We start from the raw sequence: 19,704 nt of genomic DNA, 5'->3' as shown, positions 1-19,704 counted from the left end.
CAAAACCATGGTTTTTCACCCCTCGTGCTCAGGCAAAGGGGTTTTCCATGTAAATATCTTATGACCTTTGTGCTATCACTTTCCACCAATATTTGAGCACGCCAACAACAATTGATCAACATTGACAGATCAGGGGCAACCAAATATATGGGTAGTCCATTAGCTTGAATCCACTACCACGTACACTTCAGTACCACTAAGTGAGAGAGGTATAATTTATACAACAATCTAACCTTTGTAATAATATTCCATAATAGTTCAATCATATTACTAAAGTCAATTCCCGCTTCATTAGTGTACATCTAGCACACCTGGAATTCCCTATCTATTCTGTATATATGTCAGTAAAATTGCATGTGAAGGCATAATCTTACAATCATCAAATTGAATCCAAGAAGATAAGTTACCAGAAAATGTAAAAAATGTGACGAGTTAGAAATGAGTGAGTTGCTCAAGTTTGCGAGCTTGGAAAAACTTGCAGCGTCCTTTACCACTTGATTCAATTTCTTCACTCTTCCTCTTGGATGAAGTTATCCCAACATTGCTTAATTTCAATTGCCTCTTGCCATTACTACTGCTAGAACCATCTTCATCCATTTGATCAGATTCCCTGTGGAAACAACCATAAAACTAAAATCAAATGAAAATTGACATAAAGGATTCAGGGTGGAAAAAAGGGGTGTAGGAATGGTTGTTGATAAACTGCAAAAATATTGCACCAATGCATAGTTATCAAATTCTCAGTATCATACTGATATCATTTTTTTTTGGTTATAAGTAAATATTTCATTAAAACACAAGATTACTTCATGTTCACAATGATGAACACAACATAACCTAAAATAATTATGCACAAGAGTAAAGTGATTCTATAATCTAAAAGGGAAATGCTACTTGAAAGACCACACATTAAACCAATCAAACAAATTTCGAATTAGTAAACTCCAACATTAATGTTGTAAGTCATAGAGGTGCATCCCTCTTCAATGGAAAGTGATTCTAATTTTCTACTGATTTTGGTTTTTTCACGAAAAAGTGAGAAAAGACAAAATCAAACTGCTAGTTCAGAAAGAGCCTGTTGAAGTCTCACATAATCCACAAAGGTATTTGTCATGAAATTGGGCACAACTAAAAAATACTTGCTCAAAGAAGATCTTCTGATTGAACATGAAGTTGACACCTTTTAGTCATAGCTATGCCCCTAATAAAATCTCCAGTAGCAAAAGAGAATAAAAAAAAAAAGGACAAACAAAGCTCCCTTAAAGAGTAATGTTATGAACCACCTGACTTACTTTTTTATTTTTCAGAAAGACAGTTTTTGATAACTGTTTTTTTCTAAATTAGGGTAACTTCAAAACAATGCTTCAAACAGCACAAAGTGAAAATTTTTCTCTTTTTAGCAAAGATAATCAAATAGAAGGGAAATGAAGTAGAAGATACCTATAAAATACATTAAGAAAGTTCATCGTTCAATTGAATTATCAAATCAAATAATTTAACACTCCCCAGGTTATGCAATTGGCTGCCAACAGATGACAAGGTTGCTAATTAAAAATGGGATGCTCCAGAACTCTTAAGGTAATCATATGTTTGCACAAGAAAGTTCGAACATGCATCAGCTTTGGCTCAACTCGATAAAGGTATATCTGAAGTTCCCTTGCTTGGCCACAGAGAGAGAGAGAGAGAGAGAGAGAGAGAGAGAGAGAGAGAGAGCCTCAAGAAAATAAAATAAAGTTCTTGGCTCAACTCAATAAAGGCACATCAAGAAAGTTCCTATTATTTTCTCATTCACTCCAAATGTAAGATATTAAGAGTTATAGAAAATGAAATTTCCTTTTAAATGGAAAATATAATAATGTTAAGTCAGTCTTCTATTGCAAATCAATAAGGAGAGAAAGAAAGAAAAAGAGCAGGGGTTGATTGAGTTGATGCCATCCTTGATCAGTCTTTAATATATGATAGAAAGCAATATGAGTAGAAATCCATAGTGTACTATATAACTTCTAGACTTGGCTGAAATCTAAATATCTATATGAACCATAAAAGAAACCAGACTAACAATTAATGACTTTAGTTGCAAAGGAACTCAGCAAACTCAAGCCTGGTTAACCATATACAGGCTTAGACCTAAAAGTAAGTATTCAGTATGGAAGGATAACGAAACTGACACTACATTGCTAAGGAGATTAAGAGTCATTGCACAGGCTACTGGATCCTAATCAAGATAGTTAAAGAGTCCACTAATGCCCTTCATCAATTTATAGTTACTTGAGTGTAGGACATCCTCCACCATCTTTAAATATCTTGCATGCTGTTATCTTTGATGTCCTGTTTTATTTTTATTTTTTAAAGTTGCATGGTATTCTTTCACTGCTTGTGCTGACTTCTGACTATTCTGCTTGAAGCCAGACTGGTATAGCCAAATTTTTACTCTGGCCTTGGATTGGTTTTGGAAAAAATAGGTTCTGAAGAAACTGTATATGGCTTCTTACAAAGTATGTCAATAAAATCTGTATTTGATCTTTTAATATCACATCACCCTAGAATCAATAACAATTATAATAGAATTAGGCATGCCTTCATAGTATGAATCATGTGTGATCTAGATTAAAGAACAGGTAACAATACATATGGCCATTGACAAATGGTATATACATGTGCAGGTACATGCACAAGATGAATTAATGCTAAAACGATAGAAACAGAAATTGCCAAGAGAATGGTAGAAGAGGACTGACCATAAGACTTCAACAAGGTTCTTGAAGTAGGGAGTGCAGGTACCCCAACTAAAACGGACCAATGACGGGAATCCAAAAATAGGGTGTTTGTGATTCTCTAACCAGGCCTTGGTTTCAGGATCTATAAATGAAAACAACACCAGATTCCTCATACTACAATAACCATCCAATAGTAACAAACAACATATAGAATAGAGAATTAGAGCATTTTTCACCTCCAGGGTATCCAGAACCAAAGTTTCTTTGGATGTTATCTGCTGTTTCATCAAGCACCCAGTCTCGCACAGCTCTATCTCTTGTGACCTGCATGATTGAATGAAAGATAATATCAGAAGTGGTCAATGTATATTTTTAAATGGGAGGTAATTTGGAGGAGGTAATAACCTTTGCAACTATGCTTGCTCCACTCACAACTGGATAAAGACTATCAGCCTTCTTTGCAACCACAAATTTGATAGAAGGAAACCTTTCAGACAGTTTTGTTCTGTACTTCTCAGGATCCCCCACTGTATCCACATAAACCTGAAACATATGCATGCATAGATGTTTTCCATTTTTATCAAGGCATCATTTAAAGGGATTGAGCTGGCCCCACAAAATCCAAAGAATAAGTGTCAACAGAGCACCCTGGTTTTTTTTCTTGGCCTATATATATATATGTTAAGAAATTTGTAATTCATTACTACATCTGTTTCTCAGGTTAGTAGATTAAAATTATAAAAAGAGAAAAGCAAAGGTTCTCTGTTCATGAGGCATTGAGGCAACAATGAAGAATGCTTACTACCAATAGCATTTTGTTTGCAGTACACCACTCCCTAGTTATTTGATTTCTAATATTCCACAAAATGGTATACATCCCCCGCATTTGACATAATGCTTTGATCATATTCTATCATTTACCCCCCTTGCAAATGTCTGCAAATGAATATACTCATTTGAATTTTGATAATACATAAAGTAGCATAATACTAGACAGATAATCTAATGGCACATTGCAAAATCCATACAGCATCCAGTCACTTAGTCCTTGCTATATTTGGTTCAATATATTTGATAAAGCCACTGAAATCAACAAACATGTATTAAGCAACAATGAATTCACAAAAGTTGTAATGACTTTTACCTCAGTTAGAAGAACTCCCAAATTTAGTACCCTAACAACAAGGCCAATTGCAGAATCATGTGATATTTCATTAAGATTTATCTTATTCCTGTTGATAAACAAACAAACAAACATAAATCAGTAGAAACAACAAACTATTAGAAACAGAAAACTAGAGATTCAAATATTCTTTACTAACTTCTTTAGCATTTTAGCTGAGAGCTCCTTTGGATCTATCACATCAACAGCCCATCCAATTGATTCATCAGCCTTTAAATTTTCAAATAATTCCTCCCTCTTCTCTTCTTTTAGCGTCTTTGAATCTGCAGAGAATAAAACAGAAAATCTAATCATTGAGTGGGACGTGATTTCTGAACCATATTGAATGGACAAGCAGTTCATTATTACCATTGTTATCTAAATTCATAATTGAAATACATAGGTAGAAGTCAAAAACTTTGGGAGCTGCTTTTTCTCCTTACATGATAGCGCTACAGAACAGCTGCTAACTAGACCCTTGCAAGTGAAATAGTAATTTTCACAATTAAATTGATATTAAAGAAGGCATCCAGAGTTATTTTTTCCTTCCCCCCATTTTTATTTGTAAGTTATGCATGAACCTAGTGGTTCTTGAACCCACAAACTCACCCTCCAACGAATGATTATGGAAGAACGAGGTGTCAATTGAGCTATATCCCATTGGTTTAATTCAGCCCCTTGTCATAAAATCAGTAATCATGGCATAAATGATCCTAAAATGGGCAGAACATGAAGCAAATGTAGCACCTACTTAGTCTTGCAAACCCCTAGGTTTCTTGTTGTCAAGGAAAGTCACATGAAATACAAACTAATGCCTTAACCAGAATGTTAAAGAGAGTCATAAATAAATGGAAGATAACCAAAGAAAATTTAAAATCAATGAACTTGAAGCTATATATCAAAGTCAAATGGAAGATAAAAGAAATTAAGTTTGCAAGCATTCATCTCCACGGTGAGATTACGTGTTTTCTATATCAAAATACTTGCTTTCTCTACAACAACAACAACCAAATCTTAGTTCCAAAATCTTGGGGTCGGTTATGCATCCTCAAAAGACTATTCATGGTTGGTCATATGTATTCTTTTCCGCTATTCTATAAGTCATTGACTATGCTTAATTTGTGATTATGACTACAACTAAACAGACCTCATTAGAAGAAATTCAAAGAAAAGAGAGCTTAAAAAAAGTTAAAGCATGGATTGCATAATTAAAGATCGTGTCTTTATGCGCAATTAGAAGGATTTGTGGCACGTAAAAAGTACATTTTTTTGGGTTATGTAGTCACTCCTCTATTGACATTCTTAATCCTGTAAAAAAGACTTATCAAGACAAAGGAACTTAAGAGGTCACCCACCACACCCCTATGAACTTTCATCTTTGAAGACAAGATTGATATTTTCAAAGTCTCACAACAACTTATTTGTATCAACTTCAGTCGAATTAAATATTAATGTGTAACTTTGATCCTAGTTAAAATAAATGTCAAATATTTTTTTTTTAATTAACAGTTTTATAGAGTGCGTTCTTCGACTTCACAGTACTAAAGGAAAATCAAAGACCCAAGAAAGCATAACCATTACTTTTCTACCATAAATTAAAATTTATTAAAAAAAAAAAAAAACCCTATGAGAAGAGTAGAAGAAAAACCTGCAAAGTTCAAGGAGGAAAGAGTTTTCTGATAGGAGCAAGCACAGTACAAGCAGCCGTACACCATGGGTCCTGAGAAAATTTCAAAAAACCACAAATTTAGAAAAGAGAGAAAGAAAAAGTGGGTTGTGAAGAAAGAAGGTGAAACCTAAAACAGGGCCTCGTCCAGCTTCGTCAATGCCCATAATGCAAGGCTTTGATGCCCATTTCGGCACACTACTGGCCTCCTCCGATCCCATTCTTGCTCACTCTCAGACTCAGACTCAGACTCAGTCGCCACTCTCTCTTTCTTCTCAGAAATAAAACAAAAAGGGGGGCCTTATCGATTTCCCGCCACCAAAGCAAAGCAGCTAAAATGTTTTGGCTTTGGACTGGCAGGAACTTTCGTGTGAAATTCATTTTTAAATTAAATAAATAATATCACTGTATTTTAGTATTTTTGTCGTCAACTTAATTTTATTAACTATTAACCCAAATAATTTTTTTTTTAATTTTTTGATAATTCAATAATCACAGAAGAAAGTGATTTCGATCCTCAGATTAAGATAAAAAATAAAAAATAAAAAACAGTTGAAATTTTTTTAATCATTTAAATCTTTATTTTTCTTTGGGAATTTATGATCAAGAGTTTACTTCACTTCAATATATATTCGTTCCAAAAAGGCAATGAATTTAAAATATATAAAATAAAAATAAAAATAAAAATTTTGACAATAAGTCAAATTTGTGATGACAAATGTTTTTCCAAACTCCAAACGCTCTAAACAAAGTCTCTCCGAAGCCTACTAAATTCTATTAGTTTCATTCCAAACTTATCGCATTTACTTTTGGATTGTAAATAAGTTTATTAGGGACCAAATTATTATTTGTAATTTATTGATAATTAAAATTATATAATTTTAAACAATGTAACACTGATGAATCTATTTTTGTAAGTTCATAAATGAAATTCATTCTATTCAACCCAAATAATATAAGTTCAACTAATATAAATTTTTTTTTTTAAAGAAACAAACACACACACAAGAGAGAGGGAAAGGAGTTTTAACACATTTGTGATAATTAATTAATGATAATTAACTTACATTTGTGAAAGGGTAAAAATTTAGTTGTTATGTTTACTATAAATTGGAATTTGGAGAAGAATAAGTTAGTAAATTAGCTCATTAAACAAACTTTGACTTATTTAACAAGAAAATAAATTAAATTTAAATATATAATGTGGGGCCCGTAAGCCTGGGAGCCTGGGCCTATCTTGCATTTGGCCCAAGGCCCAGGCCGAGGAGGGATGATCGTCCGACGTCGGTGTGTGAAGACCTATGCTTTTTTGGACCCCGCCGAGGACATCCCTATCCTCGGCATATCGAGGCTAATTTCAGGAGGGGGACAGGCCGAGAACAGGTTGTCACCTCCACACTAAATACGCTCATCTAACTCCTCTGACCGCATTAATGGGGATGTAATCCCTTAACAGGGTAACAGTGATGATGGTGAACCACTCGAGTACTGATAAGGTCTCTGATGGGACGGACAGTCAGAGGGGAAGCAAATAGATGATCAACAGAAGGAAGAAAGGGAGAGAAGGAGGAGAACTATATAAGAAGGGCAAGCAAAGCAGTTAAAGGAGGAGGAAAGGGAAAGGAACCTCCTCGGATAAGTGCCGAAGAGCTACCCTTAGTTGTAAAATGGGGTTCACTCCCCTTCAATAGAAAAATGTGGCTTATGTCCTGTTGCTAGTTTGTTAGGGCCTAACCCTTTATCCCACTCTCTAGAAATGTATTGTTAGGGCACCTTTCTAAACTGGAACCCTATATATAATATACTTTATTAATAAGCTCAAATTCAACTCATATTTGAAATAGGATAAAAATTGAGTCCAGAGTATTACACCCATTGTGATGAAGACGTATGTCCACCACATATCACTATTATAAATAATCTAGTTCATTTAAGAGAGTATATAGTCTTTTTGAAACTCCAACTCAGCACAGATGTGGTGTTTCTAAGACCTTTGATTTGATTTGATTTTTTTCTTTTTTTGAGAAGGCCTTCAAAATAAAATAGAATTGTCAGTTTTAAGTTTTTGATACACGACTCTGCTAATTTACAGCCGTACAAATCACATGAGTCAGTCTTCCCGGGCCTTCAGGCCTTTAAAGGCCTAAGCAAGGAGGTTGCATGTATTTAGCCCAAGTTTGAGTGGGAGAAAAAACTTTCTTTACTTTCTGGCAAAAATACGATTTGAAGCCCAAACCTCACCCTACTCACGCTGGCCTGGGACGCAAAAGAGTTGGTAGAGAAAATACCCATGGTACAAGGGGAGCTATTCAATTTATATTTTGAAAAGGAGTAATGATACAGTTAGCCGAACTTTGGGAGAAAAAAGCTTTCTTTGGGACACAACAGAGTTGGAAGAGAAAATACATATGGAGAACTAGGGAACTATGGGAAGCAATTCAATTTATTTATTTATATTTTTGAAAAGGAGTAACATGATACAGAGTCCAGACTCTAGACATATAAAATTAGCTAATTTCCTACAAATACATGCATGATCATGAAATCACTTCCACCTTTTATTTACCCCCATCAACTTCAAAAGGTACCATTCTATCTAAATTTAATTCAACTTCTGTACAAGCTTATTTTCAATACTTATTCTTTGAGAGCATAATGACCAGGTTACGTAACATCAATTCAACATCATCACATCCCTCTCCCGGTCAACAACACAGCAATTCCAACCATCCAAAATCCTTCTAAACTACAATACCAGACTCTACATAGAATGCCCACAGGCCACAGGCCATGCCAGCATCACAAACTATACCATTTCTTTCAACTATATAAGAAATGAAAAAAGATAACGCTCATTATTTCTACTTTCTATGAACATGATATATCCAGTGTCTTATTCCTGCATATATATATATTATCAGAGACAAAAATTGGATCTTAATCAATTATCAATTTTAGCGTGGAGGCTGTTCGTTCTCTGTCATTGCAGCTAATGAACAAGTCCAAGTATTGCATTGCTTCGTGAGGAAGGAGACCTTCAAGAAGAAAATTAAACAAATGTGAGTGAGTCCCTTGCATGACATCCAAACACTGCTCCAATACCCTCTTCTGCTGCTCCTTATTGAGCTCCACTGCCTCCATGAAAGGTAGTAAATCTTTGTCCTCCTCCATGAAGTGCTGTTTAGAATTCTCCTGTGGCACAGTACAAAATACAAAGAATTCAAATTAGCACCACACTCATAGCATAGCACCAAAGCCAAAGTGCTTGTGGTTGTGAATCTTTTCTTGCACTTCAAGTAAAAAAAAAAATTAAATAGGATTCTTCACCGGTGTAAATCATGTCTCATTATAATATTCGAGCTTTTCATTGGCAAGCATTGTCTAGTGGATCTCAATGCCACTACGTATAAAGCGGTCCTCACCTGCAATGATTTGAGCCGAGTGGAAAGGTTGGAGAGAGCCTCATGGTAGTCAGGGCTCCCTGAGTCCATAACTCCAATAGATTTAATGCCTTCTTTGATACCATTCATGATGGGTAGGTCCCTTGCATGTTCCTCGTTTGCAACTTTACATATTCCTGCATTATCATGATTATTTACAAGTATCTTTAGTAAGTGCTTTCCTTAAAAAATAAGCTACTTTCACCCCTGACCCACCCAAAACCTTTTTTTTTTTTTTTTTTGTGTGGTTACATGACAACATTACATTTCTTGTATAATAATTCTTTCCCTCTTTGCCGACAAATGAAACATTACATAAATTAAATTCCAACTCTGCATTAACACTAGCATGATCTCAACGAACTTAGATGAATTGATAATTACCAGAGAACGAGAAATGTAACGTCTTTGATTGCTATCACAACATATTTAACATTTTACTCTAAATAATATGCCTTTTGTTTTCATTTTTAATTTGGTGGGATAACTCCAAATGGGAAGATGCCAAAGCAGGTAAAACAAGTACATAGGAGGGTCCACCCTCTACTAAAAGAAAAAGTCAGAGAAAGGGGTGCTGCTCAAGCTTCCAAACTCGGCTTTATTAGGAGGAAAAGCACCCACCTAGACAGGTTTTCAAATACTCTCTTAGTTACTTAAAAAACAGATAATTCTTACAATTTATGTTTAAACTTTTCCAAAAGATAGAATTTATATGCGTCATCCATAATATTGCTAGACATGTCAGCGAGATTGCGGTGTGGATGAAGGAGTTTCCTCCACACCTTTCTACTTTCCTCCACACCTTTCTACTGTAATTTTGGCCGAGTCAGCCATTCTTTCTTAATAATAATTACAGTTTTCTTTCTCAAAAAAAAAATAATAATAATAAGACCATAATGGAGTCTAATGAGTAGCTCAATGATATCAATTAATTATGTTTATGTTTTACCCCCTCCCAAAAATAAATCCCTTACCTTCATAAAGTTTCATGCATATAATCATATAATGGATAAGTCAAAGTTTCACTTTCTAATAAACTAGTATAATGTCAGTTTCAATTAGCTTAACTTTCGAATAAAATAACAAACGAAACACACTGGTATGATTGGTGACTGTGACTAATAATAAGTGGATACAATAACAAGAAACAAGAAAGAAGAAGTTCTTGAGGGTAACAACTGTAACCAATTAAAACTCGACACGTGTTCACATGAATTAACGGTCCTTACCTCGATCGGCCCTCTCCAAGATCGGAAACACGACTCTCTCCTCCATCTGAGCGTGCTCCAGCAACACTTCCAGCAGCTCCGAGTAGCTCCTCGCGAGCTTCTTCATCTCCATGCGCGGGCTCCCCACCGTCGGATCCACACTCCCCTTCCCTCCACGCGTCGCCAGATCCTCCACCCACCTCACCAGCCTCTCCACGTGCCACGTCATGCTCTTGTGCTGCAGCGCGATGGCCCTCACCACCGACGGCGTCGTTTCATCCTCCTCGTCTTCCTCCTCCTCGTCGTCGCAGCTCCTCACCCCCAGCGGCGGGTGCGGAAACCGCGCGTCGATGTAACGCAGAACCGTTTCGAGCGAGCCCGACACGGTCTCGGGCCCGATTTGGAGAACCGGCGCGTCGGACCCGAAATTCGGCGTGTCGGAGGGGACGAACCGGACCGAGACGCCCTTGTGGAGGAGGGCGAATCGGATGTAGGCGGCGAGGACGCTGGTCGGTGAGCCGTATAGTCGGACGGTCGGACATTGGGTGGAGACGACAGCGGCGGCGGCGGCGGCGGTACAGGCGGTAGTACCGGTGGTAATGGTGGTGGTACCGCCATTGTTGAGGATGACGTCATGGGGGACAATCTCGGCCGTCGATTTCTTAGACTTTTTACGAAAGCAATTCCACTTTTTCATCGTTAATGCGCGCGCGAGAGAGAGAGAGAGAGAGTGAGTGAGTGTGGCTACGAAACGAAGGCGTTTAATGGAGGTAAGAGATGGGTTGAGGGTGGGGTAGTTGAGAAAGGAATTGAAATTAGGGGGTTTGATGAGACTATAAATAGAGTGGTTGGAGCAGGCTTGTTATGGAAGGGACTGATTCAAAGGATGTAGGGTATATAGAATAGAAGAGAGACTTATTCTGACTATATTTATTTCTTTGTTTCTTATTGATGACAGTGGTGCAGAGAGTAGTAGATAGCAAATATGTACTAGTAAACGCTAACGCTCCGGGGGGCTCCCTCATTTTTTGTCTCTTTCTTTTTCTACTTCTACTCGGATTTTTATGAATTCCCACGTCAATTCAGGGAAAAAAAAAATTACTTATATTACTCCATATCCCTCACCCATTGTGCGTCTCGTCTCTTATTCATTCAGGCCTAACTTTCAAACCCAAATTTATTGGGCGGAACTCTTTGGACTTTAACCCATTATTTAGGGGCTGAAAGCCTCTAATAGTTGATGCGATTGGTGAGTAATTATTTGAAAGTGAAAAAGTGATGTTAGTAATAAATTGAGATAAAAATTACTAAGAATTGATACAACAATAATTTATAAAAATATTATAAAATAGTTCGTTGTTGAAAATTATAACCAAAATTTTTCTTTTTTATATATTACAACTTAATTGACCCACTTTTAGCGATTTTCATTTTCCTGAAGGTTACCACCACATCACTTTGTCATCCTTTATAACTTACAAGTTACACCTAATATTTTGTGAAGATTTGTTGTGTAGTCTAGAATCATTTGCCATTGAAATTTTTGTCATTCTTTACAGGCATGGAAAAACAAAATTTATGTTCAGTCTGCCGGCACTATTAAATTGTAGTCTTTTATTGCTAATATCTACGGTACTTTTTATTAATTCATAATATTATAATAATAACTGATCAAACAACACACAAAAAAAAAAAAAAAAAAACAATTTCATATCAAATTTCATCATACTTTTATAAGAGCCAGGCTTAAGTCCATTGTGCAGTAACATTAGACCTGTTGAGATGATGATATGTGTTTACTTTAGACATGTGTCACTTTTATAAATAATACTCAAAGTAAAATAGGCATATATTGAAGATTTTGAAATAGTGACTATAATTACTATAAGACAATCAAGTAATTAGTGTCAGTTTGGTTAGTTTTTTTATTTTTATTTTTATTTTGAGAACAGTTTGGTTAGTTTATTTATTTATAGGTGTTTTTACCAAAAGAAACTTGAGATATATTGGGAGGCTGATCCTAAATCAAGACAACAATTGAAAGAGAAATAGTAAAAGAAACAAAGAAGTGGCTTGAGAAAAAGATTTGCTGGGTTTGATAACTTGATATGGGTTTTCGGTGATACTGCTTGCAGAATGGGAAATAAAGAAGTGAAAATATGTGTGTATATATATATATATATATATTAATAAAATAGTGATAGAGGATTGAAGTGGATGCTTTTTTTTTCTTTTTTGTTGTTGTTGTTGTTGTTGTTGTTGTTGTAATAAATACATTAGCTAAAGTAATAAAAGTGGATTTTTTTAGATTAATTTAGCTACAATCGTATTGAGGCTGATACTAATGCTCTGATATTTATCTTCTAAAAAATTAAAAAAGAGTGATATCTATCTATTTTAGGATGGGAAATCTATGATTCTGGGGATAAAATGTCATAGTATGAGATTTTAGGATATTGTCAGAAGTTATTGTAAACAATAAAGTGATGTTAGTGATGAATTAATGTAAAAATTAACAATAACTTGCTATCTTATAAATTGTGAAAACAATTATGAAAAATATTCATTTTTTTCTAAAGTAATATATAGTGACTTGAGAGAGAGCTTTCTCCACTTCAACCCATGGTTTTTTACCTATCTAAGTCTTTTTTCTTTTTTTTTTTGTAAAATTAATGTGCTCTCTGTGTTCTTCTCTCCATTAAACACTACATTAGCAATGGTACAATTCGCCATTGATTCATTTTAATGGCACCAGATGTGTGGGTAGTTCACTAACCTAAAACCAGTGCCTATTAAAACCCACCTAAAACCTAACTACCACATTCATGGTTTCGAAAAAGAAAAAGAAAAAGAAGTCCCTCTTCTTTTATTTTACTTTTAGTAAACAAACCAGCTGCAAAACAAACCCAAATGCATTTATATTGAGAGTAATGTTACTGACATAAACTATTTTATAATATTTTTATAAAATGTTAATGTAGTTAGGTCTTATTAGTTTTCATTTAGACCCACCATTAATATCATTTTTTCATTTACCAATAATCACTCAGCAGTTTGCAAATTTTTTTGTAAAATATTTGTATTTAGGTCTTATTAGTTTTTATTTAGGCTCATCATTAATATCACTTTTTCATTTAGCAATAATCACTCGAGTTTGTAAATTTTTTTGTAAAATAGTTTGTATCTCTAGCATTATTCTTCATATTAATAAGGGTCATGCTAACGAGTTCCCTCAGGGTATTAGTTAATAATTTATTTTATGAAAGTTTTGATACAATTTTATGAGAAATGAAAAAAACTGTCAAAATATTAATTGTTTTTTTTTTCTTTTCCCTTGAAAACTTTCTTTAAATAGATTATTAATCAATACTTTAAGGGAATTCGTTAACATTTCCTTTTATTAATTCAATAATAGGATTAATAATCAAATTGCACTTATTATTATAGTAATTATGGAGAGGTTTTTATTATTATTATTATGTTTATATATAATTATAAACATTAATTTTAAGCTCACTAGCCGTTTTAAGCTCACTACGCAATGTAGAGCTTAAACTATGCAATGTAGTTTAAGCTCACTAGCCGTTTTAAGGAGGCGAAGAAACTTCACTAGCCGTTGAGCCGTATGATTGTGAGAGCAAATTTGGGTTGACGTAACTTTAGGACAAAATGGAGCCTCGTTTCTTTGATCATGAATCATAAATCATAATCATCGCCACGCTCCAAATTATAATGCTTTCACACGAAACCACGTATCATTATCATTATCATTAGCTGATTGACCTTCTTGAGTTCCTAGTAAATTCCAAGTCTTGTTCGGTCCCTCATGAGTTATATACATTAGCTAATTATTAGATTAGTCACCTTTCAATTGACGTATCATTATCATTATTATTAGCTGATTGACCTTTTTGAGTTCCTAATAAATTCCAAGTCTTGTTCGGTCTCTCATGAGTTATATACATTAGCTAATTATTGGACTAGTCACCTTTCAATTGATGTATAATTTATAATGAAAACAAAAATAATTGCGTAAAAAAATCATTTTTTTGGGGCTTGTATCACGAAGCTTAAAATCTTTTTGTTTTTTGTTTTTGTTTTTATTATTATTATTTTTTTGATGGCATAAAATCTTTCTTTTGTTAACGAGTAAAGACGTAAAATTATTAATGAGCTGAAGCAATTCCCACCAAATCACTCCAATTTTTTCTTCAAACGAAGGAGTTAGCATTTTGGCAGGCCCATTAGTTTTCCCTTCTTAAAATACACCCAACTAAACATCCTAAAAAACATGTTCTTTACCTTCTTCTTTTTTCCTCTTTTTCATCCTTCTTAAAATTTACCCAACCAAACAAGCCCTTAGAGAAGAAATCAAGTATATAATTGGCTAGATTAATCTACATGTAGACAATTGCTAAACGTCCCTTGATATTTTTATTTTATTTTTTATAGAATTAATAGTCTCGTTTATAGTGTGTATATATATATTGAATTCATATTTTAAAAATCTAACAGTTGAATTATATGTTATATATGTTTTTAACATGTATACAAATTTTCATGCTAATCGGATATAATTTACAATTTGATCCATAAATTCATCTTTTATGCATTATTTTAAAATAAAAAAACTTGAATTTAAACTATTGATTGATGATATGGCTATTGATCTTTGATCACCTTTAAACTTTGTAAGTATAGAGTATATACAAAGATAATGTAATTCAGCGGTGAATTTATTAAAATTCACATCTAATTAAAAAATATTGGATAATTTAACATTACTTAAAGTTATACCAGGTGTAACTTGAACCTAACCCATATATATATATATATATATAAAGGAAAGAGAGTAGAGAAGTTAAAATGTTGTATACTTGTGGGGAATCAATTTATAGGAAAGTGTTCTTCGAAATTCCAAATCTAAAATTAAACCCTCTCTTACCACCTTTAGGGTCTGTTTGGTTGGAAGAGTGGAAAAGTGAGAAAATAAAAAAAAATTTATTTTTTTCATTTTTGTTTAGTTTGGAGTGGAAAAGTGGAGGAATAAAAAAAATGAGTTTGAATAAATTTACTCATATATCATTCTTAAAGAATGATGCCCAATTAAAACAAAAAAATGACAAATAACCACAAAAAAAGAGAAATCACCCAAATTTATTAGAAAAATAAAAATCATGTCTAAAAAAAAAAAAACAACTATCATGCACAGACTCTAAAAAATCAAAAGAAAAAAAAAGAATAGGAAAAAAGAAAGAAAAAGAAAGGCAACGTCATTGCCCAGAAGAGAGGGAAACAGTGGTGACGCCACGTGAGGGCAAGGTGTTCCCAAGAACACCCTTACTCGAAAATAAATTTTTTTATATATATAATAATTTAAATTTTTTTCTTTGTTTACCCTTAAAAAAAAAAAAAAAAAAAAAAAGGAACATCCTCAAGTAAAATCAAGAACACCCTCAAATAAAAAAAAAGTAAAAAAAAATTATCTATTCTACTTTCAAGCAAAAAAAAAAGCCCAAAAATTTTTTTTTTAACTAAAATCTGAAAAAAAAGAAAAAAAAAAGTTTAATAGAGCAAGCCCATTGCCCAAAGCCCAACATCAATCCTAAACAATAGATGAGACAGCAAACCCAATCTAAAGAAAAAAAACAACATATGGCAAGCCCAACAGATGGTAGCATACTCACAGGGCATGGATTCTCAAAAAAAAAAAAAAAAAAAAAAAAAAAAACCAAAACAAAACAAAACAAAACCCAACCTAAAGACAGATGGTAGCAAACCTAACCCACGGATGGTAGCAAAAATTGAATTCAGAAATGGAGAAAAAGAGCTCATCGCCATTGGTCATCACCAATCGGATCGGAGATTGGTCATCGCCTCGGCCTCGCCAGTCGAATCGGAGATCAAATTCGAGATTCCTTCCTCCCTAGTTGCCTCGACGTGCTGCCCATCCCGACGGTGTTGCCCTTAGCCTCATCCTCCCTGCTCCCTCAACCTTAAGGTATTTCGTCTTTACTTCACTTTTCTTCTCTCTGACTCTCTCTTTTTCTCTAATGGGTTTTCTCTCTACTCTCTTACTTCTCTCTATCTCTTTCACTCTTTTATCTAAAGACTGAAAGTATGAAAGTGAAATGAGAGTCTCTTTCTCTCTTTAAGACTAAAGACTAGTGTATGTTTGGATTTGGCTGAAAAGCCAGACGTGCGTCTGGTTTTTTTTTTTTTTTTTGGGGCACGTGAAAATGAGACAAAACGGCGATTATTCATGCACTATGCATGAATAGTAGCCGAAAATGTTGACTTTTTCACCTTTTCAACACAAATTTTACTGTTTAGGGACCCACAAATTTTACTTTTCAACAAATTTTTCATTAAAAATGGGTCTCACAGTACTATTCACGCATTTAAAAATTATTTTGCTACAGTATTTTTCAATTTTCAGTTTTCAGTTGTATCCAAACTTTTTCATTTAATCTGATTGGCTGATTCTCTTTTTTTTTTTTTTTTGGTGAAATTGCTTAGCTTTATTTTATTTTATTTTTTTGATACGGGCTTGCTTAGCTTTATTGAACTGTAATTGCTTAGCTTTATTGTAACTTTATTAATATTTGTGATTGGGTAATTCTCTTTTTAGTCTTTTGGTGTATTGTCTATTGTTATTGGTGGTTGTGAATTTCTGATTGGCTCTTGTGATTGGGGCTTGTCTGTTGAGTGGGGGGAGGGGTGAATGGGGCATGGGACCGGGTGGGAAGTAAAGGCATGAGAGGCAATCAATGGATAATGCACATGGGCCCATGGGGTATGTGCTAATAGTTAGTAAAGAAAAATAATGAAGCAACTAATAAACAATAATTAATAATTTAATTAACCAATACATTATAAAAGATAAACAAATTAAATTATGTTAGACTAAACAATAATTAATAATTTTATAATTAATGAAACAACAATATAACAAATTATAATTTATAAAAGACAAACAAATTAATGAAACAACTAAATAACAATAATTAATAATTTTATTAATATTTCAAATAAACTTATAGTTTATTGCATAGGTAACTTTGTTCATTTCATTTCTTTTCAATTTTTTTTTTCCTTTTGAGGTTTTTCGGTGTACAGAATGCAAATTTGTTTTAGTTTTAAAAACATTTTTTTTTTTTAAGCACAAACTTCATGACGGCCAAATCTTGAATTTCGGCCGGTATTTTTCGAAACACCTGAAATAGACTAAAATGACCCAAAATTTTTTCAAAGTAGAATAGGAACACCATGGACAAAATTCCTGGAGTCACCACTGGGAGGAAAAAAAAAAGGAAGAAAAGATAATAGGCTACGTTGCCTAGAAAAAGAAAAAACAAAACAAATAAAAAAGGCAACAAGGCAACGTGTTACAGACTAGGGGAGAACAAAAAAAAAGGCAACTTGAAGACAATCAAGAAAAAATTTATCTTCACTCAATTTTCTCTTCATTTTAGAGAGAAATTATTTTGGTAGACCTTGAGAGAAAACACCTGAACCTCACAATTTATTTTCCATTCTTCCTACTTAATCAAACACACTCCAAAAAAGTTTTATTTCTCATTTTCTCTTCTAAGTTTTCCATCCACCTTATTTCACCTCCAAACAAATGCACCCTTAATTCTACAATAATGCTTGTTGAATACTCTATGTTGAACAAGAAACCAACAATCCAATGGCTTAAATGATCTCCAAGGATACCACCAATTCCTGAAGTACCAGGAATTCTTTTGGAATTGCCATTTGTATTTAATTCAACACTTCAAGAAGAGGAGGAGTCCATAAAATCTAGCTTGATTGTTTGGCATGTGGAACTCTTGTTAAGTTATGTACGCACAATAATAAAAGTAACGAGTAGAATGGATAATATCGGGAACGATTATAAATAAATGGCACCTTAATAGTTGGAAAATCAGTTTATATCGATCGTGAGTTAACCAAATGTTCCAAAAGAGCAAAAATAAATTATCAGGGTCAAGGAAGAGAAAATGGGATATAATGTGCATCTTATCACAAAACAATAATGGTAAGTTTGAACTCTGAAATTATTTACTCCTACATACAATTTCATTGGTTCTTTAATCTATTTTAAAATGTCTCAAAGCCAATAGTCATTAGTCATAAGCCAATTACATCCTTCCTCTTTTGTGGGGGGTTTAGAATCTTTAGATCCATGGGTAGAATTCATTATTTGTGTTTAGCCCCACAAATACAAAATACCCTCTCAATAGACATAATTTTAATATCTTTCATAATTTATTAACTTGTATCATTTTTTTTAAAATTAATAAGATTATCAATAACACAACCAATAAAAATGATGAAGAAAGTGCATTCTACAAATATGGCATCCAAACATATCAATTTCCACTTTTCAAATGAAGGGAGCAATTTACGTATAATAATTTTAAGCTTCCCTTAGAAAGTGATACTCCATTGAGGACCCCAAAATAAAGAGAGAAGTTTTAAATAATCACACAAATCCTAATCCAAAATCAAATAAAAAAAATTTTAGTCCTTCAATGAGTGTTAAAGGAATTGCATTTTGCTCTTTCTTTTTTATGTTGCACTAAATAATGGAATATGATTGATCACCTTAGATAGTTCTTTAATGGGCATATGGAAATTGAAAATGTTAGGATTCTAAGTGGTCAAAGACCTTAAGAAATGTGAGACAGGTAAGATTAGTGCTCACATATGTTGTGGAAGACGTACTTTTTCCCCCCCTTAATTTTTTGCTGAATAGTAATGATATATTATGGGAGGAAACAAAGGATGGTCTCAGCCTATCCTTAAAAACAAAAAAGAAAAGAGAAGTTCCAACAAGAAAAAGAGCCTAGAGCAGACTTAAACTCAGAGAGGAACGAGGCAAGGAACCAAGGGGAGGAGAATGAAGATCTTGAAATGCTACGGTGAAAAATTGTAGCTAGTGAAAAACAACCAGTTTGATAGCTTGTGTGCTTCTCCAAGTGTCAGATAAAATGGTGGGAGAAAATTAGAAGGGGCAAATGGGATCTCAGCAGTAACATTTCTTCCCTTAGCAGCAGTGAAAGTGGAATGTGGCCTGGCATCAAAATTGATTCTAATCCAATCATTTGGAGGAGGAGACCAATTCAATGCCAGATCAAATAGGTGGGAGGATCAAGCAGAGAGATGTTCTGAATAGGCTCTGTTTACAACTTCACAGCATCTTTTCTAGGATCAGGTTTGTGACCAGCTAGGATAGTTTGGTTCCTTATTCTCCAAATGATGTCAAAGGAAATTGAGGCTAACAAAGTGAGCTCATCTTTGGCAACCTGCAATTTCCGAGGAGGGAATATAACACATTTCACAATGTCACTTGGGAGTCTAGAACCCAAGATGAAAAGTGTTAAAAGTGTCAGTCTCAGAGAGAACAAATGATATTGAAGATGTGCTCAGCTGTTTCTTGGCATTGATTACAAAGAACACATTGACACGCAAGATATGAAAGAAATATAGAACACACATAAAA

The 19,704-nt window shown here is 33.9% G+C and overlaps 2 protein-coding genes across 2 annotated transcripts; both read right to left on the bottom strand.

The window, feature by feature from the left end:
* Positions 1 to 215: 215 nt before the first annotated feature.
* LOC112025377 (ribonuclease H2 subunit A) lies at positions 216 to 5,898 on the bottom strand. The gene is made up of 8 exons (XM_024058045.2): positions 5,676 to 5,898; positions 5,528 to 5,599; positions 4,040 to 4,163; positions 3,862 to 3,949; positions 3,123 to 3,260; positions 2,954 to 3,041; positions 2,739 to 2,859; positions 216 to 610 (listed from the first exon to the last, which is right to left on the bottom strand). Exons 1-8 carry the CDS (start codon positions 5,764 to 5,766, stop codon positions 433 to 435), a joined length of 900 nt encoding a protein of 299 aa, XP_023913813.1. The 5' UTR covers positions 5,767 to 5,898; the 3' UTR covers positions 216 to 432.
* Positions 5,899 to 7,970: 2,072 nt separating this feature from the next.
* LOC112025374 (uncharacterized) lies at positions 7,971 to 11,203 on the bottom strand. Its single transcript, XM_024058044.2, has 3 exons — positions 10,215 to 11,203; positions 8,968 to 9,122; positions 7,971 to 8,737 (listed from the first exon to the last, which is right to left on the bottom strand). Exons 1-3 carry the CDS (start codon positions 10,888 to 10,890, stop codon positions 8,483 to 8,485), a joined length of 1,086 nt encoding a protein of 361 aa, XP_023913812.2. The 5' UTR covers positions 10,891 to 11,203; the 3' UTR covers positions 7,971 to 8,482.
* Between the last annotated feature and the right edge of the window lie 8,501 nt (positions 11,204 to 19,704).

This window comes from Quercus suber, unplaced genomic scaffold (genome assembly GCF_002906115.3).
Source record: "Quercus suber isolate HL8 unplaced genomic scaffold, Cork oak 2.0 scaffold_349, whole genome shotgun sequence".
Taxonomy (NCBI): Eukaryota; Viridiplantae; Streptophyta; class Magnoliopsida; order Fagales; family Fagaceae; genus Quercus; species Quercus suber.
This window is presented reverse-complemented; position numbering and strand designations above follow the sequence as displayed.